The sequence below is a fragment of the Phaseolus vulgaris genome, chromosome 4 (genome assembly GCF_051622355.1).
Source record: "Phaseolus vulgaris cultivar YP4 chromosome 4, ASM5162235v1, whole genome shotgun sequence".
NCBI classification, from domain to species: domain Eukaryota; kingdom Viridiplantae; phylum Streptophyta; class Magnoliopsida; order Fabales; family Fabaceae; genus Phaseolus; species Phaseolus vulgaris.
The window spans coordinates 3,305,790-3,333,613 of record NC_143501.1 but is presented as its reverse complement, the minus strand read 5'-3'; the positions used below and the strand labels follow the sequence as shown (position 1 = coordinate 3,333,613).

The following is a 27,824-nucleotide window of genomic DNA, read 5'->3' as shown; positions in this document are numbered from 1 at the left end:
TAGTGTTCGTTATTGAACTTTATTAATTTTATTGAAATTTTTTTTTAATATTTTGGACTTATCCATTGGACCTGATACACTATTAAAACTCTTATTATTCCTGATACACTATTAAAACTCTTATTATTCCTTTATTTTCTTCTGATTTTAGTATGTTTAATATACTAACGACCTTTTGAACATATTTTTTTTCTAACCATAATCTTATTTATTTAGTTTGATTAAATTTTATATTTAGATATACTAAATTGAATAATCAATTTTTATTATATTTAATTTGATTTTTTTCAAATCAAACTTATTCGTGTCCTCTTAAAAAAAATATATATGAATTGGAAAATCTGATTAAAGAAAAACTAATGAGTGCTTTAAAATTCACGAAAGAGTTGTTCATCTATACTAACTTAATTTATATTTATTTATTTTAAATCAGGACCCATCACCCATTCAACCTTTATTTATATTAAGGTGAATTTATTAAAAATACAGTAATTTTATTTAAAATGTAAAACTATTAACTATTAATTAACCATTTAAAAAGAAAATTATTTAATTATTTTAAAAATAAAATAAAAATCAATTATTTATTTTATTAAATAAAAAATTAATAATTATTTATTTATTAAAAGATAAAATTTTCTAATTAAAAATAAATATATGCACATGGATACATACACTTCATTTATTAAATTAATTAAAGAGTTATTTATGTTTATACTAAATAATCTAATAAACTTATGTTGTTTTTTACAGCTTAAAGCATAAGTTTTTAATTAGAATACACAGTATTGGCAAAATGATAATAATAACAATTAATATATAAAATCATAGTATGGTTCATATTTTGCAACACTTTAAGTTAAATATAAATATGAATTTGAGTAAACTCGCTATATATACTAATTTGATAAATATAAATGAATATAACAATATATGATGGTCCAAATAGATATTAATATAATGATTTACATATGTTTTTTACAATTAGCAATTAGTGTTTATAATAAATTTCGCATTAAATATTTTACTATAAATTATAATAAACTTAATATAAAGTGTTATAATAAATTACGCAATTAAATATTTTATGCACTGTGTATCATATTCCATATATTTCTCTACTGTGAATTGATTTCATTTAATGAAAAAAGATTATGTATTTCAGTAAAAAATTTGTTAATATATATGATTGATTTAATTAAATTGGTGAATGTAGGTAGTTTATTTTTTGGTGTAAAGTTAAAATGGCCCCTGATATATATTTAAAAATATAAATATGGTCACAAAAATGTAAATATGTATAAGTTTCTCAAGGTAAGATTAGTAATTTATCATTCAAAAAATATACTATATTTTTATTTTAGAATTTAAAAAAAAAATTATGATTATAAAATTAAAAGATCGAATCTAAACTGAATTATAAAACATTATTTAATTAAATTAAATTTTATATCTAATTAAAATTAAATTAAATTGAATAATCAGCTTTCTGTTATCTTTATCGTGTAAACATAAAAATTATATTTCGGATGTACAATTCTAAAAAAAAATATTTTGAAAATATAAAGGGTAATTGTTTATTTTTTGTTATTAAAATTGTGATAAATAAATATTTATAAAGGTATAAATTGTATTTTAGAATTGTACTAAAAAACTTATATTCTAGTAGACGATTATTTTCATTGTTGATAATTTTTAAATTATTAAATTTTAACGTGAAAACAAAGATGGAAACGATTGATTAAAAATGGTAAACAGTTAATATATGAAATTTGGATAAACAGTTCAATTATATGAATAATATAACTTTGTAAATCTTAAACTTTTAAAAACATGGTCTTAAAAAGAATATATAACTCTTACTCTCATTCAATATGATTTTTTTTCTTAAAAGAAATTATCGTCATTTCAGTTTATATACAGTGGATTCAATTATATTTAAAAAAAAATCTCATAGTTTTCAACTAATTTCTCAAAATAACAACAATAATATATATATATATATATAAAGTTTTAATTTTTGTGTGAAAATAAAAACAGTTTTGTGTTATCTTTGTGTTAGAACTTGAAAAACGTTTTTACAACTCATTCGGAAAATTGTTTATATTAAAAATAGATAAGTTTGATAATATATTTGATGAAATGATAATTATTATGGTTAACTTTTAGCCAATAAAACTTGAATAAGTTATCTAAAAGAAAATAATTGAAGAGCTTAATTATCTTTTAAAAGATATAATTAAGATATTTAAATATTTTTTAAAAGATATAATTAAGATATTTAAATATCTTTTAAAAAAAAAACTCTATAAATAAAACTCACATCTTCCTTCTTTTTTATCAAACTCACACTCACTCACTCAAAGAGAGCACTGTGTTCTTCTTTCGTTCTTTCTAAGTTTTCAGGGTGTTTTTGTGTTGTCTTCGAAATGGTGTCTGCTTCGGTAGTTCGGAACATAATCGGCATCATAGGTTCGTTTTCATGCATATGTTTTTTCAATCGATTTACACATGAAAACATGATTGGTTTGTGTTTATTGTTAAGTTTGTTTTGTATGTGTTCTTACCCGTCTTTGTTTTTTCTCTACAGGAAATATTATCTCCTTCGGCTTATTCTTCTCACCAGCGTAATTAATCTTTCTCACGCATATATCTATTTTTTAAAAATGTTGCATAATTATCTTGTAGATGTAGCAGTGTGTGACTAGTTGTGTTAATAATCTTTGTAATTAATATCTAGTGTTAGATTGCTTAACGTTTTCTCATTAAAAAATGCTTGCTTCTAAATAAAAAGTGAAAGTGGTAGAAAATATGAGACCTATTAAAGGAATAGGTTATAAAATTAAATTTAAAATAAATATTATAAAATTCACCTAAAATATAGTGTTTTTTATTTATAGAATGTTTTTTTGAAAAATGATATATGGGTTATTATTTGAATGAATTGCAGACCAACTTTCTATAAAATTATAAAGCAGAAATCGGTGGAGGAGTTCAAGCCTGATCCCTACATAGCTACTGTGTTGAACTGTGCGTTTTGGGTGTTCTATGGAATGCCATTTGTGCACCCAAACAGTCTTTTAGTGGTCACCATCAATGGCGTTGGGCTCGTGATCGAGTTTGTCTATCTTGCCATATTTTTCATCTATGCAACCAACAAAGGACGGGTGAGCATCCTTCCTCTTTCATTATATATGTTATATCACTTATTCATGCATACCTCACTTCTCACCTCATCTTAGTGTCTTTTGTAAGATTGAGTTAAGCTTAGATCAATTTCTTATTATAGTATAAGAGTCATTTAAAAATTTTCCTAATGACATGAGATAATAAAGACATTTCATAGTTTATAAATAGGTGTGAATCTCTTATGGATCAATTTTGTAAGATTGAGTTAGACTAAAAAATTAATAAACTTTAATCAATGTGGTTTAGGGTTTAATATCATCATGCTTATGTAACCATATATTATTCTTGTTTTGTCACTCATTGTCTCTATTTCTCTTTGCAGAGAAAGGTGTCGCTTTTACTTCTCATTGAAGCTATTTTCTTTGCTGCCATTGTTCTTATAACAATGTTGGTATTGTGTGGCACCACACGAAGGTCGTTAGTGGTTGGTATCATCTGTGATGTCTTCAATGTCATGATGTATGTCTCACCTCTTACAATCATGGTAAGTTTTCAATTCATACAATTACATCCTATGAGAGAAACATTGAAATCTATTTTACACCATTTTTGTTTCCAAAACTTATAATGGTAAATATAAATAATGATCACAGGCTAAGGTTATCAAAACTAAGAGTGTGAAATACATGCCATTCTGGCTCTCTCTGACCAACTTCCTTAATGGTGTGTGCTGGACCACATATGCTCTTATCCACCCCTTCGACATCTATGTTCTAGTAATTACTTGTTACTTTAGTTTTCTCCTTTCTATATAATTTCTCTTTCCTTTTGTAGTTCTTGGATCAAATCATCTTTTATTTACCTTTGTGTATTCATTGTTGCAGATCAGTAACAGTATTGGAGCAGTCTCTGGATTGGTTCAGCTCCTCTTGTATGGTTTCTACTATTGCAGAGGAGAAAACAATGATGATGGTGTTGAGCTCCAGAACACAGCTCAGGTCCCAGTCTCTGAATGCCCTCCAGACCTTGAAGCTTGATTTCATATATTTTTTATGTTTTTAGTATCTATAACGTAAAAGTGTGCTTTTATAAGCATCTGATTTCATATTGCCATAAATATACATATATCTTTTATGGGAAATATTATACCCAAGTTGTACATCTTTTACATCTTGTGTTATGTTCCATTTTCTTTTTGCTTTTATAGATCAATTACTTAATACTTTTAAAGATTTTTAGAAAATAGAGATTAATTCATGTTTTTTTATAAATAAATAAAAGTATGAGAATAATTTTTAAATAAGTCTTAATTATCGATATTAATTATCGATATTAATTATCGATATCAACTGTCAACATCCAAACTCATTATTTCAAATTCAAAATCACATAACCATAATAAGATTTTTAAAATCTCAACTTTTACTCACAAATCTAAAATAACGGAAAATTAAATAAATAAATAGATATCACTTATCAAGATGTATTTTGATGTCTAGGAAAATACTAACCAATTAGAACTCCAAAAATCAAAACACCTACAAGTTTCTAATTTCAAAAACAACCAAAGTACTAATTAAAAAGAATTATAAAAAATAGTTTGAAAGAATAAAAAATTTAACTTCTAAAACTATACAAGATTATATATAAAAGAGGTTATAGAACACTTTACTTTGTTTAAACATTTAATGAGATGAGTGTAAAAAAGAAGATCATTGGATTAAAATGAAAGAGAAAAAGGAAGAACTAAAGAGATGGAGAGAAACATCTATGCAACTATATTTGAGACTTTTAAAAAAATCTTAAGGAAATATATTTGAGACTTTAAAAAAATCTTAAAGAAATATATTTGAGACTTTAAAAAAATCTTAAAGAAATATATTTGAGACTTTAAAAAAATCTTAAAGAAAAAAGAGAAGGAATGGGCCTAAGACATATGACTCTCACAATATCTTCCGGCCGTTTCTTATTGCACCTCCATGGCTTCTTAACACACCAACAAATCAGGTAAAATGACCATTTTTTCCTTAAAAATATATTTTTTAGGAAATATTTTTTTTTCTATTTACACCTTTCAAACTGTAGAATCCCTGGAAATACTTCTGAATTCTACAATTCAGAATACATTTCCTTTTTCAAACACTGATTTTAATTACATTTTTTCTCAAAATTATTCTTTTTTTTCTTTAATAAAATTGCTCTTTAATTTCTCAGAGTTCTTCTTTAAATGTTTACCTAACTTTTCAAGAAAAAAAATGAAATGGATGTACTCAATTAGCATTTGAAAAAAAATTGCATAAAAAATAGCGCATATTTTAAATTAATTTTTAAGAATGTAATGGTTTTTTTTGGAAAATATAAAAAACTGTAATTAAGATTTTGTAATTTGAAGGATTTATAAAATATGAAACTATAAAATTTGAGAAATTGTGAATTAATAAGAATTTAAAGGATTTAATCCATTTTAAAAATAAATCTTACTATCAATTTTTTTTATTTTTTTTATGGTAAATGCATACTAATGAAACCATCCTATCTCAGTCAGTTATTCAAAAGTTACAAATTATTAAATTTTTATTTTGTAATATTTTAAAAATAATATCCATGGATACTAATTGTCATTTGAGGATTTAAATTTTTTGAGGCAGGTTTTAAACATATATACATGTACATTACATTTTGATATATTTTTTAAAAAAAATAACCTCATTCTTTCTCCTCAACAAAACCTCTTAAAATGTTAACTTTAGGCTTTTTAAAAAGTTTTTTATAAGACTAGAGTTTATATTGTTAGAAAGATTTGCTAAGTTTGAGAATATGAATTCTTTATATAGTAATAATATATTATACAAATCAAATTAATAATATAAATAACATGTTTTATGATAAAAAAATAATATAATTTTTAAATTTATAAAAAAATGGACATATTAATTCATGATTAACCTCACATAAAAAGTTAAATGAAAAAAAAAATCAATTTTCATTGATTGTATGATGAAATGCTATTATAAAAATTCATGTTCAAATTTTTTGATCAAATAACACATTGCTTTTATATAAAAAAAATCATTTAAAATATTTTGAAGTTTAAGTTAAATACACTCATGCATGTAAGATATTAGATCTTTTAAAAAAAATATTTATGTTAAAGAAAATGTGTCCTTTGCATGGACCCAATGCTATGTTATCTTATCCAAAAGAAGCATCAAGATGAATGGATGATGGATTTCCCTCAAAGGTGACCCTTTTTGCAACCATCCCTTACAAAACACAAACCTCAAAGTTTGCCTAAAACCTTATCAAACTAACTAGTTTTCCCTGTCTGTCTCTTTCTCTCCAATTTTGTGTCACATGAAATTTGTTCTCTGAAATTGTTGTTGGCCTCATTTCAATGGCAGCCATTATCCCCTGCCACTACTGTGTTTCCCTCAGTCCCAAATGGTTCAATTCCAACACCACACACTCTAGGCGTTTATCCTACCCACTTCGAGGACTCCGAGGTTTCAATGCTCGTTGCTCTAACCAACCGTCCAATCACTCTGAAGTTCAGAACAACCATGTAAGTCTCTTAAAAATTTGATCTTGTGATTGTAGATGCTCTTTGGTTGACATGAATGGTGATTGTGCTCATCTGGGGTGGTGATGTGGTAGGTACCCAATCAGCATTTTGCTTTTCTTGTTCATCTCATGTTTGAATACAATCAATTTGTTAATAAAAGGAAAATTGTAGAAGTGAATTTCACAAGGGAAAAAGAGTGTAAGTTCTATACATTACAGTGTGGTAGATAAGCCTCTAATGAGGTACTGAGAGGGCTAATGGTAAGCAGTTTGAGAGAGGTTTAAATTTCTCTGCTGCTATTATACCTGAGAGTGGATATTTGGGATTTGTATTTGCCTCAAATGCACTTTGGTTACTCGAGTCAAGTGTTTCAGCCTAGAAATAAGCATTGTAAGAAAAGTAAGTGTTTTTTCTGCTAATTAATTAATGTGCCCAACTCTTCAATCTACAGTGGTAATTGTGAAAATACTGAATATCTGGGAATATATGTTATGATCAATTTCTATGTTGTTATCTGTGTGAACTTTTTTCACTTTTCTGTTCTTTTCAATTTACTTAGAAAGAGTTTATGTGCTTTATTTGTGCTTTATTTCTTTTCTCCAGACCTTTAGTTCTTATGTTCACAATGTAACTTTAGATTGCTGAAATGTGTTATTGCTGCCCCATAGCTTATTGTGTTGTATTTTGGCGCAGAATGGGGAGCCATTTTCCTTCAAGAAATGTGCTATATCTATAGCACTGGCGGTTGGATTAATAACGGGAGTTCCTACATTCGGGTTGCCCACCTATGCTCAAGTAGCTAACCCTGTGTTGTCTGATCTGTCTGTTTTGATATCTGGACCACCAATTAAGGACCCTGGGGCATTGTTGAGATATGCTCTTCCTATTGACAATAAGGCCATTAGAGAGGTACAGAAGCCACTTGAAGATATCACAGAGAGTCTCAAGATTGCTGGAGTAAAGGCACTTGATTCTGTGGAAAGAGTAAGACATAAGATTTAAAGATTCTTATTCTTCGTTCTGTAGATGTGTGTTGTTTATGCAGCTTGTGCTTGGGATTTTTTGTTTCATTTCCCTTAGGGGTAGAAGCTGATTTACTTTACATGGAATGTAGAATGTGAGACAGGCATCTCGAGTTCTCAAGCAAGGGAAGACTTTAATTGTATCTGGTTTAGCTGAGTCAAAGAAAGAACATGGAGTTGAACTGCTTAGTAAGCTGGAAGCTGGTATAGATGAGCTTGAACTGATAGTGCAGGATAGGAATCGAGATGCAGTTGCACCAAAACAGAAAGAGCTTCTTCAATATGTTGGAGGGTAAGCATCTCAATTACGAAATGACTTATATAAACCACACAAAGACCTTTATCCTTCCATACACATGCTCAATAAGAACAGAATATTTTTTTCTTCTTCTTTGGAAGAAATGAAAGACGGATTGGTGGATTTCTTAAATGTTTTCACTCTGTCATGATGTATTCTGTGTGGTAGTCATTAAGAATATGAGACTCTGCTATTATTAGGATTACAGAAAAAGGCATAGACGTGCTGTGACAATATAAAGCACTTCATGTTCCTTAATCTGATCTGATCTGACAATAGGATCTGACTGAATCAAGGGTCAGTTGCTTAAATAATGCAAGTAGGCTTTACCTTAAACCTATGGGGCAAAGCAATTTAACCTTGCCATACATCAATGTAATAAGAGACCCGCACTATTGGTACAACCAGTAGATCACCACTAGTCCTGGTTATATATATCTTAACTTAACTGTGCCTAAAATCCAAAGGTCTGACTAGCTACTGTACTGCAAAGTGTCATGTTTAGTTAGTCAGGTAGCCATTGAAAAGCATTCAGTTGGACAAACTGATATTGCATACTAGATTTGCAACCATTTTAGCATGATCCCTTCAGATTGATTTGGTTGTAAAATCTGCCATGTTTGATCTGTTTTGAGTGGGCAGAATCCAAACTGTCCAATTAACGAACAGGCTTTTCTAGGCCTCTGGTAACCAGGTTGTATCAGTGTTGGCAAAAATTGAATCCTCCTCATAACAGTGGAAAATTGAGGAGGACTTAGAAAATTAACCTTCTTGAGAAAGACTTTTCTCATATAGAACCTTTCATTGACTGCAGCTGAGATGTTCCTGGGGCATTGCATTTCTGCAGTGTTGAAGAAGACATGGTTGATGGCTTCCCATTTGATGTGCCCGAGGAATACCAAAATATGCCTTTATTGAAGGGGAGAGCAGCAGTGGATATGAAGGTCAAGATTAAAGACAATCCAAATCTTGAAGAATGTGTTTTCCACATTGTTCTTGATGGTTACAATGCCCCTGTAACTTCTGGAAATTTCGTTGACTTGGTTCAGAGGCACTTCTATGATGGCATGGAAATCCAGAGAGGTAATAATATGATTTTTATGGGACATGCATTTTTGCTTTGGATTTCCATTTTAGCTATAGCTGGTTTGGTAAATAATGATTTAGGCCTTCTCTAGCTATGTTTTATGAAATGAACTTTTTTGTAAACTAAAATTAGTCTATGTATAAGCTAATTTTTGAAACTCTCGTATAGTTTCTCTAAATGTTTATTTTTTAAGTTATGTTTAAGTTAGTTTTAACTTGTAGAAAAACTCATTTCATTTTTTCTTATTTTTTCTCTTCTAGAAGTCTTTATTGAGAAGTTTGTCCAAAAAATGCCCTATTTGGATATCCACAATTTCTGTCCTGCTTTCTGCTTTACTTACACATTCACCAAGATAGTCTTAATTTTATTTTTTCAAAATTATATTTTGTGCAGCGGATGGGTTTGTTGTCCAAACTGGTGATCCTGAAGGCCCTGCTGAGGGTTTCATCGATCCAAGTACAGAGAAAACCAGGACAATACCATTAGAAATTACAGTGAGTGGAGAAAAGGCACCTGTGTATGGGGCAACTTTAGAGGTGATCTTCAGCTGTTTACCACTCTTGGGGCATGTTATACTTTTGTGCATTTGTATCACAGATCTCATTGTATGATCATTGTTTCTTGCATGAAGCTTCACTTTGTAACTTGATGTATTTATACTTTCTAACATGTTCCTCTAACCGTCTCAAGGTTGAAAACTTTCTTATTTGCTGTTGTCAATAATCTGTTTTGACAGGAGCTTGGTCTATACAAGGCTCAAACAAAACTTCCATTTAATGCTTTCGGTACAATGGCAATGGCAAGAGATGTGAGAATCTAGTCTTTGACATGGCTGTTCTTTATGTATGCTAATATTCTTTTCTTGCTTTTATTTACTCCTTTTATTCTGTTGAATAGGAATTTGAGGACAACTCTGCCTCTAGCCAGATATTTTGGCTATTGAAAGAAAGTGAGTTAACTCCTAGTAATGCCAATATATTGGATGGTCGATATGCTGTCTTTGGCTATGTAACACAAAATGAGGATTACTTGGCTGACCTCAAAGTTGGTGATGTCATAGAATCTATTCAAGTAGTTTCTGGCCTTGATAATTTGGTGAATCCAAGCTACAAGATTGCTGGCTAGTGAACTTTCTGTGCTTTTGCTACAAATACCACCACATGAGTGTTTGTTGTCACTTGCTTCAAGGCTATTCAGGAGTGCAGGCTGCTACATTGGAAAGTTTACTCCCTTTGGTTTCTCTCATTGTTATCAGAAAAGCAAATATTCATTTTACTATAACCTAGCATTCAGTTGAACAGCTTGAGATTTTATTCTGTTTTAAGACTATTCACCACCCCGGCTTGTAACTTTCATTCCACCAATTCATCAATAAAATTATGATTGTTCAGTGAGGAAAGTATGGGCCAATCTCATACAGTTTCTGGCATTCATCTGGAATTATTCATATCTGTAGAGAATTATTTTATTTGTCTACTTTGAACACAAACATCAACTATGAATGGATCAACACTCATTATCATTTGAGCACAAGACCAAAAGCCTTTTGATGATTATTTTTACCCAAGTAATGATGTAACATAACGATATACATTTATAGAGAATTTCTCATAAAAAATTTTACCTTTACATCAATAATTAGACTTGGGCAAATATTAAAAACTTATGCAACTCAACAATGGTTTTGATGAATGGTTCTTTGTCTGAATTTGTCTTCTTATCACCTCTGAAATATTCGGTGTTACCTTATATCCGAAAGTGAAAAATATTATTCCGCAACTTCTATGGGAAATTGTCGAAAGGATTGAAGATAACACTGTACAATAACATTTATCAAAGATTCTCTTTCACACATTCAAGAAAGAAAAAAAAAATCTAAAGGGAACAAAGCATCTTTCTTTGGTGGTGGATATTGCATCATCCAACTTGTATTCCGAATTTCACACTGTGTCTCTGTGTGTGGTCATTGTTTTCCCAACAGTATAACAATCTTATTGCGTGTCTGCAATTACCCTCCTCGTCTCCAACATCAGATATGGCCAAGGATGTGCAGTGGAGATTGTCTCTATGCTTAAATTCATGCGATTTCCTATACCTGTCGTTGTGAGCTTCGACCATGGAAAGAATCTTTGACCAGAAGTTGATTGCAATATTTGAAGCCAGCCATATTTATGCAGTTGAAGTATGGCCTAGTGGGATGCAGAACTGATTCAACAGGGGTTCCCTTATTAGATGAAGTTTCTTCTGAAGCTGTAACCCAAAGGAAGGTATACGGAACTTCTCTAATCTATAGTTCTCTTCTTTTGCAAGATAATAAATAAAATGAAAGATATCATTAACATATCAGAAACAGTTGTAGAACAAGAATATTCTTCATGTACAGCTCAATCAGAATTTCTAACAGAAGGATCTTTTATACATAGTAGAGTTTCAAGCAAACTGGCCCCATTAATGAATATTTTAGATGACCAGAGTCACGAATAGTTTGAAGCAGAAACTTGATTTGAGAAGATGGTTAGTTTTAGATAATGTTTGTAAAGATTAGATCAACTTTAGAAACCTTTTCAATCTGAGGATTAGCAAACATCTGGAACTTCTTTTTTATCATATGCTCATAACTTTTTATATATGGCTTACCATTCTGAAGGGAGTTAGATATTCTCACATGAGATCCTTGACATTCAAAATATCATGTAAGATTGGATAAACAATAAGCTTCCTCAATCTCAATCTCAACAGATAACATATTTTATGGCCAAATTGTATATTTATTCCATATATTATAGGTGTCTTTCTGCACATGAGCAGATCTTCCCAAAACAGATCACTTGTAGGCTCATCGGACATCAAATGACCCCTCAGGAGGACTTTGATATTAGTGTTGGAACAATCCATGCTACTACTGTCAAGTGTACAACTTACATAGAAAATATTATAAAAATGGGTGCAATGAGGAGAGAGCACAATTAGCTTTACAAAAATTATAGCCCAACAAAGTAACAAGTAATTGCAGAGCTCGTCTGTGGCCTTCACACTTTTTGTGTATGCATTCCATCCTGAGTCTTCCTTCCCTATTCCTTCAATGAAATCAAATACAAACTGATTTTCCAGAATACTGTATATCATCATCCCTCCATAATCGATTTCCTTGACAGTGAAAAATCTTTCAAGGTCCTCGATAGCTGCGAAAACATAAACAACCTTGAGGCTGATCAACAGGGATCATACCTCCACCCTTTGAAGTGTCAATAGCTTCCAACATGGACACTACTTCATCCATCTCTGGCCTCTTATCAGGATTGGCATCCCAGCATCTTTTCATCACATTTGCCAGAGAGCTAGGACAACATCGTGGAATCTCTGGCCTCAGATTCTGCAGTTCCACAAAGAATCTAGTTAAAATAAAAACAGCTACTAGCGATGCATAAACATCAGATATGATTGCATGAGACCATTTGCAAATAAACTAACAATTCTACAAGTTAGTAATTGTTAGCAACTATGATGTTTAAGGTGGTTAATGCACATGGATAAGGAATATGTAATGGATGTAAGAAATACTATATTTGATTTTGAACAAAAATGTCCTTAATATCATGAGAAGGAATTAGACTTTGGATTTTGAAAACATGTAAAAGTTTGTTTATGCAGCTGACAAAACAACTTAATACACATCATGTACCTGCCGTACTACAGCTGATGTCACTTCGGAGAAGCTAAGGTCCGGATATGGCATGTCACAGCAGTATATCTCCCATAAGCATATGCCGAAACTGTACACGTCACACTTTCTATTGTATGGATTACCATTTAGAACCTGCTCAATTTCTTCAGGTAAGATTTTCATATATGCAACATCTGTTACTATTCCAACAAAACATGGATTACTTATGCAAAGCAAAGCTACTTATGATTGTAACATAAGCAGAATATATGCCAAGGCTTGTGTATTAAAAGAGAGTTAACAGTCAAAAATCTTGAAGAGACTTTCAGGAAAAAAGCAAAACAACGTTTGTGTGTGCTAGATGATGTACTTATTTTGAAGAGACTTATCATTAGTGATATGCTGAACTTCAAGATCTTATGAAATGTAAATGGGACATTCTGATGTAGAGATTTCTTCCAGTAATTATGTATCAAAACCAACACGGATATATACATAATTGATGGGTGAATTATAAACCAAAAGGAATGCCTGATAAAAGTATGGACAGTGATGGAACAATGCAATGTCTTATTTTTCCAAAAAGGTAAATATTTTAATCAAGAACTCGTTTTAGTGATTTTTCACTATATTTTTAAGAGCGGAATGGTCATCCCAGTTCTTTCACAATTAGTTAGACAACAGTTTTGACCACATTTAACACGTCCAAGAGTTTCAAAAAATTGTCTATGCAGAGGCAAGAACTAGACATTAATGAGTGTTTGAAACAAATCCCAAAAGTACAATGCAAGAGTGAGATGTTTTCAAAGGAATTGAAGCATATACCTCAGGAGCCATGTAACCAAGGGTTCCAGTTTCACCTGTCATGTCATGAGGATTGGAAGCCTCAATACGAGCCACTCCAAAATCAGCTATTTTCAAGGTTCGTGTCTTGTCCAGAAGCATATTTTCTGTTTTAACATCTCTGTGGACAATCTTCTTTGTGTGGAGATAGCTCAACCTGTAGAGTAAAAAATGAAAAGTTCTGAGGCTTAGAAAGAAAGCTTATTTTTTTAAGCTTATATGACACAGATAAGGCATAAAGATTGGACCCTCTTGCAAGGTCAAGAGCCAGTTGAACAACCACTTTAAAAGCCAGCTTCCTTCTTCGGTTTTTAATAAGATAAGTCTTCAGTGCACCTCCAGGACAATATTCAACAACAACACAACAAACATTACTTGGCATGCCTATATGACCATTTTCTGTTTGTATCTGTAGCTCTGATGTTCCCATTGTTGCCCCAAGAAACTGCAAAACGGATTTGACAGTAAGAATGAATAAGAAGATTCTCACATAAATGTTTCAAATTATGATACAAATTTCATGCATTACTTGTGGGGGAACCTTAAGACCAGACCAAATTTCTGCCCTGTACACTTGCATTCCTTATTAGTGCAGATCTTAATGCACCCACCCAACTACCACTCAATCCTTTTCCCATGCCCCAACATAGTAGAGACAAAACAGAAAATAAATCTTAAGAAAATCCATTTGACACAAATGTGACCACCATCAAGCCATTGTATCACATTCAAACTAGTCTGAGATTCTCAATGTTTTAGTCCTAGAATGTTTTCCAACACTTCCAGCTTGAACATATTCCAATATTTGCCTCGAGTAACACATTAAATCTCTAGATCTTTCATCATTTATCTTCCCCCTTTCATTTTGTTTATCTATATGCTCTCCATTCTTATCTGATTTGACTCAGTAGCAAGTGACAGCACATAAACCACCTGCTAAAGGAAGTTATCGGTCCTACCACAGCACAAGATAAAGGACAAACATGATTAAGACGAAGAGAAGAATGAAGGAGCAAATATTACCCTGGTTACATTAGGATGGTCAAGCTTGTGCCAAACGGCAACTTCTTGAGTAAACGCTGCTCTCAAAGAAGCTATTTCAGCATCTGATCGATGACCCTCTTCCCCCCAGTCAAGGAGCTTAACTGAGAAAAAACAAAATGAAAAATTAATTGCATGTTATGAAAGCAGAAGGAGAGCATGCATGCGCATTCACAAGTTAAACTGTTCTCATTCCTCTAAATTTCGGTAGAAAACTGCAGGGTTATCAAGTTTAGCATCCAGAAACTGTAAAGATAATAAAGTTCAGCATATTGTTAACATCATGATGACAATCATGAAATCTCAAAAAGGCATTACCATCACTGATGATGATTTTAACTCTCACGAGAAGAGTTCCTGTAACTGACTCCCACTAGAAGAATATAGTATGAACGATAAATGCATGTGGCAACATAATAACCAGTCATCTAAAACTTTTTTTGCTCTTTTTTTAAAATCCTTATACCACCCCATGATAGTAAAATAAGGGGCACAACAGTAATAACCAAAAACACATGAAAGTTAAAAAAGAAATAAACATTAAAGTTCATGCACATAACTGTGAAGTCAAGTGGATCTTGTGAATTCCAGGGAAAACAAAAAGAAAAGGAGCAAAGGGTACTCAATCTTGTGAATCACGGATTTTGCAAATCCAATGCTGAGCAGTTATGGCTAACCAAACACTTACAACTTAGATTCCGTCTCAAAGAACTTGGGGAAACAAAAAAAAAAAAGCAGAACACAGAGTCATGTCCAAGCAAAAATTGTTGCTTGATTGCAAAGGTACAGGTAAAACGAAATCACAAGCAGGAACATGCAAAATAAATCTTAAGCAGTGGATCTGCTGACCAAATAAGACATAACTTTGAACCAGTTCTTTGAAACCCTTCATAATAATCCCATTGAGAACTAAGCAAGACATCATAGAAAATGCACTTGCCTATGAAATGTTCACACAAAAAACGCCTAAAAACCATACAACCTATACTTTGGGAGCATGTGCACATTATGCAAGTACACCTTGAAAACACCAACTACATGAACGAACTTCCACAAGTGAATAAAACTTCCACCTTGTTCATGGGCGTGGTGTTAAACAATATAGTGCAAGAAAGGGAGGGAAAAACAAACCATGCATGTTTATTTTGCTCTTTCTTTATAGACATGGTTAGGTACATAAGAAAACAAAGGAGATAAACATGAAGTGAAGACTGAAAACACTTCATAAGAGAGTGTACTACCTGCAACATCTTGTCCATCATAAATCCCACGATGAACTGTGCCAAAAGTGCCACGGGCAATGACAGTCTTGATGACAAGCTTAGAGGGGTCAATCTCCCACTCTTGTCTGCTTCTTGTGGACCTTCCTTCAACCTCCTCTTCCTCCTTCTCCTTGTTCTTCTCCATAGTCCATGCTCTACTCAGATGCCTCTGAAGCTGCTCATCCAAGCTCTTCAGATCTATCTGATCCGCTCTCACATACCCCCCACTCTCACTCTTCTTCATCTCTCTCACCTCTTCCCCACTCCAAAATAAAATTCACCACACCCCACTACGGACTTTGAACCTCCACCCACTTAAAATCATCAAAAGATGCTAACTTTAGGAGCAAGTTCTGGTTTTGAACAAAATTTCCTCGGTGGGTCTCTTGTGTCTCTCCTCTTCTTCTTCTATATGTTTATGCTGCCACTGCAGGTGTTGCTGCTGTTGCTGCCTGTGGTGATGTTGAGGTCATAAATACAACACTCTCTCACCCTTACTCCCTCACTCTCTCTCTCTCAATCATCCATGTGGGCACATGGATTTTGCCTGAACACGACGTGTGTTTCTGCCCCACTTTGGTTCCCTGCGATTATCAAAACCTTCAACTTCTTCTAATTTATTGAAACCAAAGATCTCTCACTGTGCGTCTCTGTGGCTCTCTCTTGTTTGGTGTGTCTTTGTTTTTCTCTTCCCTTTTTCCTTTTCTTCTAATTTTTTTTTTCATTGATGGCATTCACGGTTATTGCACCTTTCCATGTTCCCATCCCTTTCAAACAAGTTGTTTGGCTTCATCAATGGTGATCATGCAAACAGTTAAGGAAGTCACTTTGTCACAAAGACAATTGTTATGTAACTTCTTCTAATCATCATTCATTTTTGTAACATATCTAGTTAGAGAATATTTTTTCAATGCTAACATTTCTAAATAGATACTCTCTTTTTTTTTATATACAAAAGATAATGAAATTAAACTTCATATTAATACTTACAAAATATAATTATTTTTCAACAATATAATATTCATCACTTATGAATTGGATATAAAAAAATCTCACTAGTACATCCTACTTAAATTTTGGAGATAATTTTTTGAAATATTAAAATTTATTTTTCTAAGATACAGTTTTTTCTTGAATGTAAGATATTTGTAACTAATAAGGTAGCACTAGAGTTTAAATTTTTCAAATTAAACTTTTTGTTATTTTCTTTGCAGAATTTTAGCATTCATTATTAAGTAAACTAATTAACTATATTTAATTAAATAAATAATTAAAGCAAGAGATTGGTAAAAAACAAAATTTAAAACAGTATCTTATACTTATGCAAGTAGCATCACTTATATGAGTCCAACCCTTCATAGAATCACATAAGTTTTAATTTGGTGAAGGTGATGTTTTGATTAATTTACACTGTGACCATGATACAGGGACAAAACAAAGTTTTGTTTTTATTTTTCTATTGATAGGTCTAATCAACATAATAATATATATATATATATATATAATAAAAAGTAGCAGCAAAATCGTAATGGATGAGAATATGATAGAGAGAGGATGATCATTTAACTATTAAAATAATTAATTATTTAGCACGAGATGAAACTAAAAATGATTTATCTCCTTACATTTCCATGTTATTTGCTATATTTAATTATTAGCAGAATAATATATGGATCATAGAACATTAATAATATTAGAAAGTTATTTGAAGAATAATTCATTTATAAGTATCACTTGAAATTTAATCATTGTTGAAACCTTAAATTTTATTATACATGAAAATTTATAATTAAATTAATTTTATTATTATTATTATTTGTTTTATAATAAATGTGTGGAATATTGGTTGATGCAAGACTAATGAATTTACCATCAAAGAGAAAGTAAAATAAAAATAAAAATAAAAGAACTGTGTTTTTTAGTTTATGATTTCCGGTTTTGATTCCTTGAATTAAAAAAACATATTTTAGTTTAAAAAATTGAATTTTTATTTTCTAAATATTTTAAAGAACTAAATGATTTTTAAACACACGTTTTTAATCTCTAAAACTACATTAAATGTGTACTTTTTTTAAATTTAAAAGATTAAATGTTTAAAAAATAGAGAATCAAAATCATATTTATTTCAAATTTCAGATAAATCAAACCTTGATATTCAAAGGGATGGTACAAAGCCCACAACATTTGTATATTTGGCAAAACTCATTATGATGAATATAAAATTTCTTGGTGAGACATCCATGCATGCATTCAGGTGACAAGAAAAAAAAAAGTGTTTGCCTCCTCTTCTTCTTCTTCTTGTAGTCATCATTGAAATGGATTCTAATAATTCGTTTTCCCTGGACTATTTTCTCACCATTAATGCCAACTTGACTTGCTGAGTGGCTTAGTACACACCAAATGTCTCACTAGTATTGGCTTCTTTAAGACTTCTTCTAATAAAGGGAAATAACTTCTTTGGGCTGAAAGAGAATTTCAGTGACAAGCTTGAACTGGTGATCATCTGGGGAAGGTTACATTTGAATTTTCATATACTTTGTTCTAAGAAAAGCATGAGAAATTAAAACAAAAAAATAAGGACATAAAGAAGAAAAGTGTGTCTTGGCCATCAAATGTGATATTCTATGTTACCCCATAGGAAAAATTAAAAAAAAAAAAATCTTCTCATGAAAATAAGCTCAAGAAGAAGGTGCAATGGAAGAAGAATCGAACTAATTTTCAATGGGCATCTACATGACCTAGGATCATCACATCACACATTTGATTAAATATCAAACATAGAATGGTGAACCAAGACCAATGATTTCTGTTGAATTTGCTTCCCTTTAAGATGCTTTCAAATTTTCAATGATCATGATGTTTTAGTCGGTGTTAACACTTTAGAATCATGAGTACAGAAAAGTTAACACATTACCATAATTTATCTTCACCAATCAATAAATAAACAATATTCATTTGTAGATATGTATTCTAAATTTAAGAAGGGTAAATGATGTACTTTGGCATATTGAACTTGAAGAACACTCACATCAAACATCACCGACATGTAGAATTTGAACAAAATTTAAAATTTTGATAAATAGTGGAGTATATGTGCATATGGCAAGGGTGATGTGTGTTTGTGAATACTTATTGAAAAAGGAAATAGTAAAAGGGAAATATGAAGTTTGAGGCATTTGGTTTGCAATGAATCAAAAGGGTAAGGAAGATTGGTGTTTGTATGATGATGTGCTTAATGCTGCTTACCCGTGAATGCCAACTTTGGACTTTAATGTGACCAAAAAGATGTCTCTGAAGTCTCAACATAGTCATGAATCACGAGGCCAAGTTTCAACTGAATCGCAAAATGCTCGAGATTTTTATTAAGAGCTATCACTAGTAAGCAGTAACACCCGTGATCTTAGAGCCATGACCATCCAAAACTAAAATTAGGGTGCCTCTTCCCAATACACAAAATGGACCCCTAAAGAAAGTGATAGCAAAAAAATAGGATCTACCCATTATCTTTTTTTCTTTTTCAAATTTTTTTCACATTTTTTTGCTTTAAATCTCTGAATAAGTATAGTTCTTGGGAAACTGTGTATTTGATCCTTATTTGTTTCAACTCTTTGATGACATTATTACAAGTTAAAGCAAAGTTTGTATTCGTAGTTTGTATCATTTAAGAAGGAAAAATTGAGCAAATATCACATCAGTGATTTAGGCATGAAATGTGTTAAGCTATCAAGATAAGCACCGTGGGCTATGATTTAAGTAGATTGAAGACCACAAATTTAGTTTAGTCACGAGACGCATATGCTTTTAGATTTTTCTTCCATAAGGAGTCAACTTGGCAATCCAGCATTATTTCCTTGGGTTGGGGTCAAATCCCACTATCAGTTTTATCCAAAAAAAGGATTTGTCTTACATGAAATTTAAGGTAATTAGATGACTTTTTGTTCCAACTGGACACAATTGTAGTACACAATGAATGCTTAGTAGTTAGTAGCCTTAAAAAGGTAGAGACTAAAGATGCATTTTCATCCATCAAGAGTGGACCAATTTGTCATTAACATGAGATTTGATAAACATTTGCAAGTTGAGACTGCCAACTAGCAGTGACAAGAAAATATTGCTCTCATTGCCAACTACAGCTAAATCAGAGTCTTGCACTTAACCACTGCTATACATGTAATTGATTTTTTGGTGTGGTGACTCTAGTACAACCTTCAGAGTTTCACATTGTTTTCCGTGGACTTACGATTGTGAAAATGTAAGTATACCAAAAGAGGGTGAGACAGAATAAAGAAAAAAAATGCATCATGGTCATGATACATTTTCCTTCATACAGTTGAATTGTACCGTCGCTTCTTCTGTGGTGTTGAATGTACCTGTGTTTTTATTCCATATGTTTTCAATTGAAAATTTTCAAAAGCCTCTGAAATTGCCTGCACCTATAGGATTGCACAAAGAAAGGTTAGTGAATCCAACCTGAATGTGTAAAGCAAAGAAGTTCATACATGAATAGGAATAGGAATAGGATAACTAACTAACCAGTTCTGGCTTTTTGGAGTACACCTTGACTATCATATCTTGGTAAGATGTAGGTAGCAAGTGGCTTACGCGGTCATCAGGTATTGTAAATTTCTCATTGCTTTCATAATCCTGAATACATTATTCAACAAGGAAACTCAATACAACTAGCCCAATTCAATTCTAAATCAAACACCAATGATAAGGACCAAACTAAAACACTTTAAATGTTTCAATAATTTTCAACAATTGCAGCCCAGTATCCCAGAAGAAGTAATAAAAAACAGTTTAAACTAAAACAAATTAGCCCAGAAACTGTCAAACTGCACAAGGTAAGAGGATTTACTACTATAAAAATATAGTTAGGTAGGTGATGTACCTTGAAAAAGTGGATACTGCCACAGAAACATGCACCATAAAAGAGAAAATAATACATTAGGACAAGATATTAGGAAATTGAAACAAACTAAAGGTCACTGTTCAGGAACCATGATTATTCTTCTTCACTCAATACCTTTCCAGGGGATTATGCTTTCCGCGAGTCAAATCAATGCTGACATTGCAAACAGCTACATCCTCCTCTTTCAGTGTAACCCCACCATTCTTCTGTCAAATGACATATATAAAACAAAATGGAATTCCTCAATAAAGAGAAAAAATCAAAATTATATGCAATTTGAAAATAGTAAGGTTTAGCCAGATTGAACACCTGAGAGCAAACAATATCTTGAGCAGTGACCTTCTTAAAATTGTCCAGCATATCTTTTGGCACAGGGTACTCGTTACAAAACTGCAAAACAAAATTCTTCCTTAGATTCAGCAAAACTAAATAATTATAATTTAATAAATACAAAAATTTTAATCACACAAACATTTTAAGCCAATGTAACATGAATTAAGACACATATGGAATTCGTGCCAAACAGCTTGCGAAAATACCACTACCTAATAGATAATTGCAGATAACTATCACAGAAAAGAAACAGGTCAAAAACATGCCTGGTACAAATTCCTCCTTCGAATGCGCAGGATCAACTCCCTTGCTTCCTTTAGTTCTTGACTTGGACTTGTCTCAATGGTTTTAACTATTGTGTCATCCAGCTGCATTTTTTTAAGCAAATTACATTTTATGATTCAAAAGAGCATTGTTAAAATGTTTTTAATACAAGTTCATTTGTACAGGCCCTCGTAACCTTCCAGTACTGAGAAGGATCATGTATGCTAGATGAAATCTCCAAATAACTATTAGCGTGAACAAGTGCATCTACTATCATAAGCTCCATTGCCTGGAAACATCAAGATGGGATTAGAAACTGTAAAAACAAGAAGGGAAAGCTTATGGATATTAAATAAACAGGAAAGGGGAGGGGGAAGGCAGCCATCTACATCTACCTAAAATAAAATAATCTTCCAAACAAAATAACTACTTCGCACCTTCACTTTTGGATGTGTATAAACTGTTCTATACAGATCAGCACGAGTGGCAAACATTTTATGGATGGTGAGGTCTAGCAAATTGCACAGCCAAGAGCAAGGGACAATTAGAAATACAATCGAATAGGAAAATCAGAAATGCATTATGAAAAAATGTTGAGGTATGACACTAACAGTCCTTAGCACGAAAACAAATTTCATCATCCAAAACCCACATTGACTCCAATAACCTGTAGGTAAATTACAATTTTAGCTGCTAGAAGTGTTACATAACCTATATTTAAGTTTGCTTTCCAGCTAAGAAGAATTATAAAACAACTGATAAGAATTAATTATTTTTTAAGAGATTCATGAAACCTTTGAAATTCAAAATTACATCCTAGACCACAAGCTCGACAGTCACGGGGAATATAATCAAATCTGCAAAACAATAGTCTCCACAAAGTATTACAATATGGCAGAACACATGCTCAGATACTCAAAGAGTACATGAAAAAATGTATGTAAAAAAGATCAATAAACCAGATTTAACTGTTAAATTTTCTGTTTACTTACTTGTCAACATCAATTCCATTTCGCCCATTTGCAACAATATCATACAAGAAACTTTTCTCACTTGAGCTCTAAATAACCAACAATTGAGTAAAAAATATAAAAGAGAAAGGATACATTGGTAACAAATAACTTTGGTAAGAATAAAAAAATGATCCATCAAAACTATTAATAATTATGCCTAGAGAATAGAAAATATAAAATAGAATAAATTAAAAATCTTACCCTTGGAGGAGCAAAGTCAGAGCTTGCCAGTATCATATCCTGCCAACATTAACCACTTAATAGAATGAAGATGCAAACCTCTTTCTACTTTCTATTTATATGAGAGATGCAATATGCTTCTGATGCAGAATAAGTGAACAAATATCTGAGAACATAAACCCGTGCAATTTCTGTTTCAACTTAGGATATCCACACACAGTAAAGGAGATGGGAAAATGGAAGCTAGACAACCTTCTAAATCTGTTTTGAATATGTCCAAGGCGGAGCTTGAACAAACATTTCCTAGTGATGACTGGTAAAGAACAAAGAAATACCATGGGTATCTGCACATTTATTACAGTGCTTCAAAACTAGAAGAAAGTTATTTCCAGGTCTACACTGCCTAATCGCCCTATTTATTACTTACACTAACAACAACTTTGTTAATTTATTTCAGACATAATGTTTATGATCGTTAAGGAAGTGATGCTCAAAATCTAATGCAGGAAAATAAATAATGCTAAGAAGTAGCTTTACCTTGACTCTTTTTATCATCTGGGAGTCGACATCAATATGGTGTTCATCAACCATATAATCGACCATATTAACTGACATTTGTTCATGAGACCTACAACGTAAAAAAATATGACACAAAAAATAAGGAATTTACTGACAGAAGTACAACTTTTCTCTAAACATTACGAGGGGAAAATGCAGAGAAAAATGAAGTAAATTAGATCATTAAATGCAAAATTGTATTAAAAATGGTAAAAATAAGATTACCAATCGCAACCACTGATAACTTGGGGAAGAAACTGGCGTTCAAACAAGTGACTGAAAGGACCATGACCCACATCATGCAGAAGTCCTACAGAAAATAAGGCATCCGCAGTAAAAATTATTAAAAAACTATATTGGATTAAAATCAACGGTAGTTCCAAGAAACATGAGATACCTGCAAGCTTCACTGTTTGAATATCAAATCTATCAATACCAAGCTCCAGGCCCTGCATGATCACAACACAAGCACAAATTAGCATCCTGTCAAAATGACTTTACCTTTAAAATGATAAAATACTTAATAAAATTTTATACCTGATAAGTATTAAGCTTTTCCACACATTGACCAGCTAGCCAATACACGCCAAGAGAATGCTCAAATCTGGAATGCATAGCACCTGGATAAACCATGTTCGTAAAACCTGAAACATAAAAACAAACTGATTTATTGAAGTGATTAAACATACTGAACATTAAAAAGAGGACATCAAGCCATGTGGGCATCAATGGCATGACAGCTTTTGAAGCAGCTTTTTTAAAAATTACATTTCACAACAACTGTCTTCGTGTTACAGGTTACATGAATATGTAAAGAACTACTTCGTAACCAAAGAAATAAACTTAATATCTTCTGAGAGACTAAATGGATATTTAACACAATCCTCGATATATTCTATTGCATCACAAGGGAAATTTTTTTATTTATAGAGATAGATTTATTAGTCCCAGTGGTTAGCAGGGAATCAAATAATCGACATCCTTGTGTTAGTTAGGTCATGACATAAATGCATAATAAGTTATTCAGTTTCCGTTAAAATTCAATGTGTTTCATCTCATCTCTGTAACATAATAGTGAAAATTCAGAAAGATCTTTTCTCTACCTTCATGACACTTTCAACATACTATAAAAGCTGGCATATAATAATAACAAAAAACCCACATACACACACAGACACTAACAGATTCACATCCTTACACAAAATTTGTGTAAAATAATATTGTTGTAAAGCAAAAACAGTTTACCTTATACCAAATTGTTAAGCTATACTCTTAACCATAGTGTCATTTCAATATCAGAACTAAGCTATACTGCAAGTATAAATGAACTTCCAAAACTCTAAAACCTGTTTTATATATACATGCATGGTACCCTTTTCCTGCAAGTAAAACTCATTAAAGTACTCAAAATTTTCACGACACACATGAAAAATGAGTATTGATGACCAATAAATGCATCTTCTTTTGGTATTATTTTAAATTGAACTTAAAACCAAGATCTTGGCATACTTCATTTGAAACCCCAAAGCAGTAAAACCAACTTTCCCATGAAATTCCCCAGCTAGCCTCTTGCCTAAAGGAGAAGCCTAGATAGCCAGCATTTAGAGCAAAATAGCATAACAGTCCAACTAAATATTTGATAGTTTACCATTCACTACATTCTATCATTTTGCGTACTAACCTGATTACACTACAAAACAAACAAATTAAAATTATCACTAACAAACAGGATGCCTGGGAACACTCAAAAATATAATCCACTCATGGTTCTTAAAAGTGGTCCAACACTGCAAACTTGGCAACAATTTCAAGGTCTTTTTAAACTCACCAGGACCACAACTGCGGCTATTTGCCTGCAATGTAAAGGATCAAAACGAAACCATGACCACAACAACAATAACCCTTGAAGATCTTGGTCCCACTCTAACCTAATTTCATACATAAATTCCAAGCATAAAGGTTTTTCATGCTAAGTAGCCCCGCCGTTGAAACAACAGTTCAAGCATCTAAAAGCAAACAAACTATTCGTGAGCTCACATGGAAAATAAAATGCATTAAAAACCCTTCCTAGAATTAGTACCTATCCCAGTGTATTTATTTTCAATTTCAAGCAGCTTCTAATTTCTAACCGAATCTCTTACAATAAGATTCAATAAACGATGATTAACTCACCAAGTTGTTTCAACTCGCGAAGCCTGCAACATAAACAAAAAAAAACAGAACCAAAAAATTAACAAACAACAAAACATAACAACAAGCTTGTGGAAATGAACCGTTTCACAGAATAACAAAAACGTTTCAAACTCACCTCTGAAACTGCTCAGTGTCTATGAAGTTCAAACTAAGCTGCAAAAACCGAACAAAACGCAAAAAAAAAATAAAAAAAATCAGAAAAATCAAAAACAAAAAACAAAAACAATAGCGTGCTTCAGTTTTCTTCGTAGCTACAAGCGAATAAGATTCGAGAAACGAAACGATTCAATTGTGAACAGAAATTACGGGATCAATATATATGTTGCCATGGACGTTGTCGTGAACGTGCTTGCAGAACCTGGGATCTTGGCTTGAAGCGACGCCGTAGAAAGGTGGCAACGAAACGTCGACGTTACAATATGCTCCCATCTCTTTCTTCCTTTCTTCCTCTGTTATCAACTCCACACTATCAATTCACCTTCTCTCAGCTTTCAAATTTAAAGCAATGCGTACTGCTATTTATACTGTAAAAATTAATTAATATATTTAAATAAAAAATTATTAAATAGTCATATTATTACCAAAACATCATTTCTCGTAAAAAAACAAATAATTGTTTTTATCTAACTAAACCTTTTTAATGCATTTTTAATTGTGCATCACTAATTATTTGGATACTTACAGTATTGAGAATTATTGCTTTTAGGAATATTTCTTTTCTGAAACATTATTTAAAAATGGAATAATATTTCGCAGCTGTCATTTTACATAAAGAAACGTGGTTGTTAGAACTAAAAACGCTGGGTAGTTACACGGTTTGTTATTAAAATCATTAATGAATAAAATTTAAGTAATAATGAGCTTTTTTTACAAAAGTATTGTCTTATAATTTTATTATGTTTTACGCATCACCAATAATATTTAAATTTTGATTATATTAATATATACTTTATATTGTAATTTAATTAATATATATTTTATATTGTTATTTGAACATTATTAATTATGATTATTTTTTATATATTCGAAATATAATAAAAAAATGTTTCTAAAAAAATAAATTATCAACATGAATAATTAAAAAAATATTATTTAATTTTTATTATGTTTAATTTTGTGAATTAGAATAAATGATAATGTAATGTTATTGTTTACATTATTATATTTTGAAATTGTAAACTTTGTTAGTTATTCATTTTATTACATTTATAAATATCAAAATTTTAATTTTGTTTTTTATTATTGTATAAAGTTCATTAAAAAAATAACAAATGAAATTAAGGGATTTAGAAATCCCTAGGAGTATTGAACTATTAAAAAAATAATCCTACTAAAAAAGTAAATGAAATTAATGAAAGTAATGTATAAATTGTTGAAAGTAACGAGTGGTTAAAAATGACTGAAAGTGACATGAATCTAGGAATCACTAAGAAATAGTAGAGATTTGAAAATTGTCGAAAATAACATAAATCTAAAAACCAGAAAAAGTAACCTGAATTCAAAAAATGACCAAAAAGATAATAAAAAAATAATTGTCAGTGCATGAATTAATAAAAACAAATTTGTTAACGACACTAAATCTACTTGGAAAAAGACATACTCTACGAGTTTAATTATAAAAAATATATATAAAGTAGAAAGAGATTTATGTAATATATAAGAACAGAAAGACTTTTCTGTAATTCCTAAAAGTGTGTAATCAGTACATTTTTGTGTGCAATCCATACAAAATAAAGATTTTAACTTTAAATGAAATATTCCTTCAAAGAAAAAACTTTAAACTGAAGCATATTTACAAAATAAATACGACTAATTATTTTAAGTTAAATCAAAACAATAATATGTACTTGATTCGAATTGCATAAACAAGAAAGCATGACATGACAACACAAGCAAAGTATAGAATAATATATTATTAACAATATAACTCAGAAAAATATATTTATTTTAGAGTCCTAATATATTAACCTACGTTTGACGCAACACACGTGACAGCAGAATACGCAACACACGTGACAGCAGATTCTGCGCGAATAACTAGCGCGAGCTACTTGCAGTTCTTAGTTATAATCGGTGTAATATATATAATCAGTTCTTAGTAATAATCAGTGTAATATATATAATCAGATCTCAGTAATAATTGATGTAATATATGACCCAAATTTAGAGTTTCGTCTTTGATCCCTACGACGAAGGGCCTTCTCCGACAGTCGAATCATCAAATGACAGCGTTTTGAGAGTTGTGTGGATCTGTTTTGACGCCGACCAGTTCCGCGCCATCGTTCACGACAACGACCGCACGCGATCCTTGTTGTTAGCGGCGGAGTTGTTCCCGGTGTGTCGTCACGTCGAGCGCAACAATGACGATCTCGCTTGACGATCTGAGAGGGGTCGCGACTCATGAGAACAACAACTTTCAACCTGGCCTCGCAGCAAAGGAACTCGTCGAGGAGGCGACGAAGC

At 31.5% G+C, this 27,824-nt stretch overlaps 4 protein-coding genes and 1 long non-coding RNA gene across 6 annotated transcripts; 3 read left to right on the top strand and 2 right to left on the bottom strand.

The window, feature by feature from the left end:
* The first annotated feature begins 2,429 nt into the window (after positions 1-2,429).
* LOC137836591 (bidirectional sugar transporter SWEET7b) lies at positions 2,430-4,166 on the top strand. The gene is made up of 6 exons (XM_068645253.2): positions 2,430-2,472; positions 2,591-2,627; positions 2,951-3,167; positions 3,512-3,673; positions 3,783-3,905; positions 4,014-4,166. The coding sequence occupies exons 1-6, from the start codon at positions 2,430-2,432 to the stop codon at positions 4,164-4,166; spliced, it is 735 nt and encodes a 244-aa protein (XP_068501354.2).
* Positions 4,167-6,299: 2,133 nt separating this feature from the next.
* CYP38 (cyclophilin 38) lies at positions 6,300-10,497 on the top strand. 2 transcript variants are annotated; one of them, XM_068645494.2, is made up of 7 exons: positions 6,300-6,691; positions 7,385-7,675; positions 7,806-8,005; positions 8,859-9,094; positions 9,492-9,634; positions 9,835-9,906; positions 9,996-10,497. In XM_068645494.2, the coding sequence occupies exons 1-7, from the start codon at positions 6,524-6,526 to the stop codon at positions 10,221-10,223; spliced, it is 1,338 nt and encodes a 445-aa protein (XP_068501595.1). In that variant the 5' UTR covers positions 6,300-6,523; the 3' UTR covers positions 10,224-10,497. The 2 variants fall into 2 exon arrangements, with proteins under 2 accessions (XP_068501595.1, XP_090157843.1); XM_090301717.1 differs by lacking the exons at positions 6,300-6,691; positions 7,385-7,675 and having other exon boundaries at positions 7,865-8,005; positions 8,826-9,094.
* A 450-nt stretch (positions 10,498-10,947) lies between these two features.
* On the top strand, positions 10,948-13,225 carry LOC137836769 (uncharacterized). The gene is made up of 2 exons (XR_011085344.2): positions 10,948-11,365; positions 12,750-13,225. It is a non-coding gene; the product is annotated as an uncharacterized LOC137836769 (long non-coding RNA).
* LOC137836768 (serine/threonine-protein kinase 54) lies at positions 11,846-16,826 on the bottom strand. Its single transcript, XM_068645495.2, has 6 exons — positions 15,888-16,826; positions 14,629-14,750; positions 13,854-14,050; positions 13,588-13,762; positions 12,781-12,915; positions 11,846-12,471 (listed from the first exon to the last, which is right to left on the bottom strand). The coding sequence occupies exons 1-6, from the start codon at positions 16,150-16,152 to the stop codon at positions 12,265-12,267; spliced, it is 1,101 nt and encodes a 366-aa protein (XP_068501596.2). The 5' UTR covers positions 16,153-16,826; the 3' UTR covers positions 11,846-12,264.
* A 3,098-nt stretch (positions 16,827-19,924) lies between these two features.
* LOC137836766 (uncharacterized) lies at positions 19,925-25,875 on the bottom strand. The gene is made up of 19 exons (XM_068645493.2): positions 25,668-25,875; positions 25,477-25,514; positions 25,341-25,363; positions 23,706-23,812; positions 23,566-23,617; positions 23,394-23,478; positions 23,148-23,238; positions 22,632-22,670; positions 22,410-22,477; positions 22,212-22,274; positions 22,029-22,084; positions 21,855-21,928; positions 21,614-21,706; positions 21,420-21,521; positions 21,130-21,210; positions 20,935-21,026; positions 20,800-20,815; positions 20,442-20,552; positions 19,925-20,341 (listed from the first exon to the last, which is right to left on the bottom strand). Exons 1-19 carry the CDS (start codon positions 25,788-25,790, stop codon positions 20,231-20,233), a joined length of 1,425 nt encoding a protein of 474 aa, XP_068501594.2. The 5' UTR covers positions 25,791-25,875; the 3' UTR covers positions 19,925-20,230.
* Positions 25,876-27,824: the final 1,949 nt, after the last annotated feature.

Coding starts and splice junctions, on each gene's coding strand:
- LOC137836591 (XM_068645253.2), top strand. CDS start 2,430: ATGGTGTCTGCTTCGGTAGTTCGGAACATAATCGGCATCATAG. Junction 2,473..2,590: donor GAACATAATCGGCATCATAG/GTTCGTTTTCAT, acceptor TTTTCTCTACAG/GAAATATTATCTCCTTCGGC. Junction 3,674..3,782: donor TCTCACCTCTTACAATCATG/GTAAGTTTTCAA, acceptor TAATGATCACAG/GCTAAGGTTATCAAAACTAA.
- CYP38 (XM_068645494.2), top strand. CDS start 6,524: ATGGCAGCCATTATCCCCTGCCACTACTGTGTTTCCCTCAGTCCCAAA. Junction 6,692..7,384: donor CTGAAGTTCAGAACAACCAT/GTAAGTCTCTTA, acceptor ATTTTGGCGCAG/AATGGGGAGCCATTTTCCTT. Junction 7,676..7,805: donor CACTTGATTCTGTGGAAAGA/GTAAGACATAAG, acceptor CATGGAATGTAG/AATGTGAGACAGGCATCTCG.
- LOC137836768 (XM_068645495.2), bottom strand. CDS start 16,152: ATGAAGAAGAGTGAGAGTGGGGGGTATGTGAGAGCGGATCAGATAGAT. Junction 14,051..14,628: donor ACCATCCTAATGTAACCAGG/GTAATATTTGCT, acceptor TCCGTTTTGCAG/TTTCTTGGGGCAACAATGGG. Junction 12,916..13,587: donor TTGGTTACATGGCTCCTGAG/GTATATGCTTCA, acceptor GAAATTGAGCAG/GTTCTAAATGGTAATCCATA.
- LOC137836766 (XM_068645493.2), bottom strand. CDS start 25,790: ATGGGAGCATATTGTAACGTCGACGTTTCGTTGCCACCTTTCTACGGC. Junction 25,515..25,667: donor GCAACATATATATTGATCCC/GTAATTTCTGTT, acceptor CGGTTTTTGCAG/CTTAGTTTGAACTTCATAGA. Junction 23,479..23,565: donor TCAAACAGTGAAGCTTGCAG/GTATCTCATGTT, acceptor TATTTTCTGTAG/GACTTCTGCATGATGTGGGT.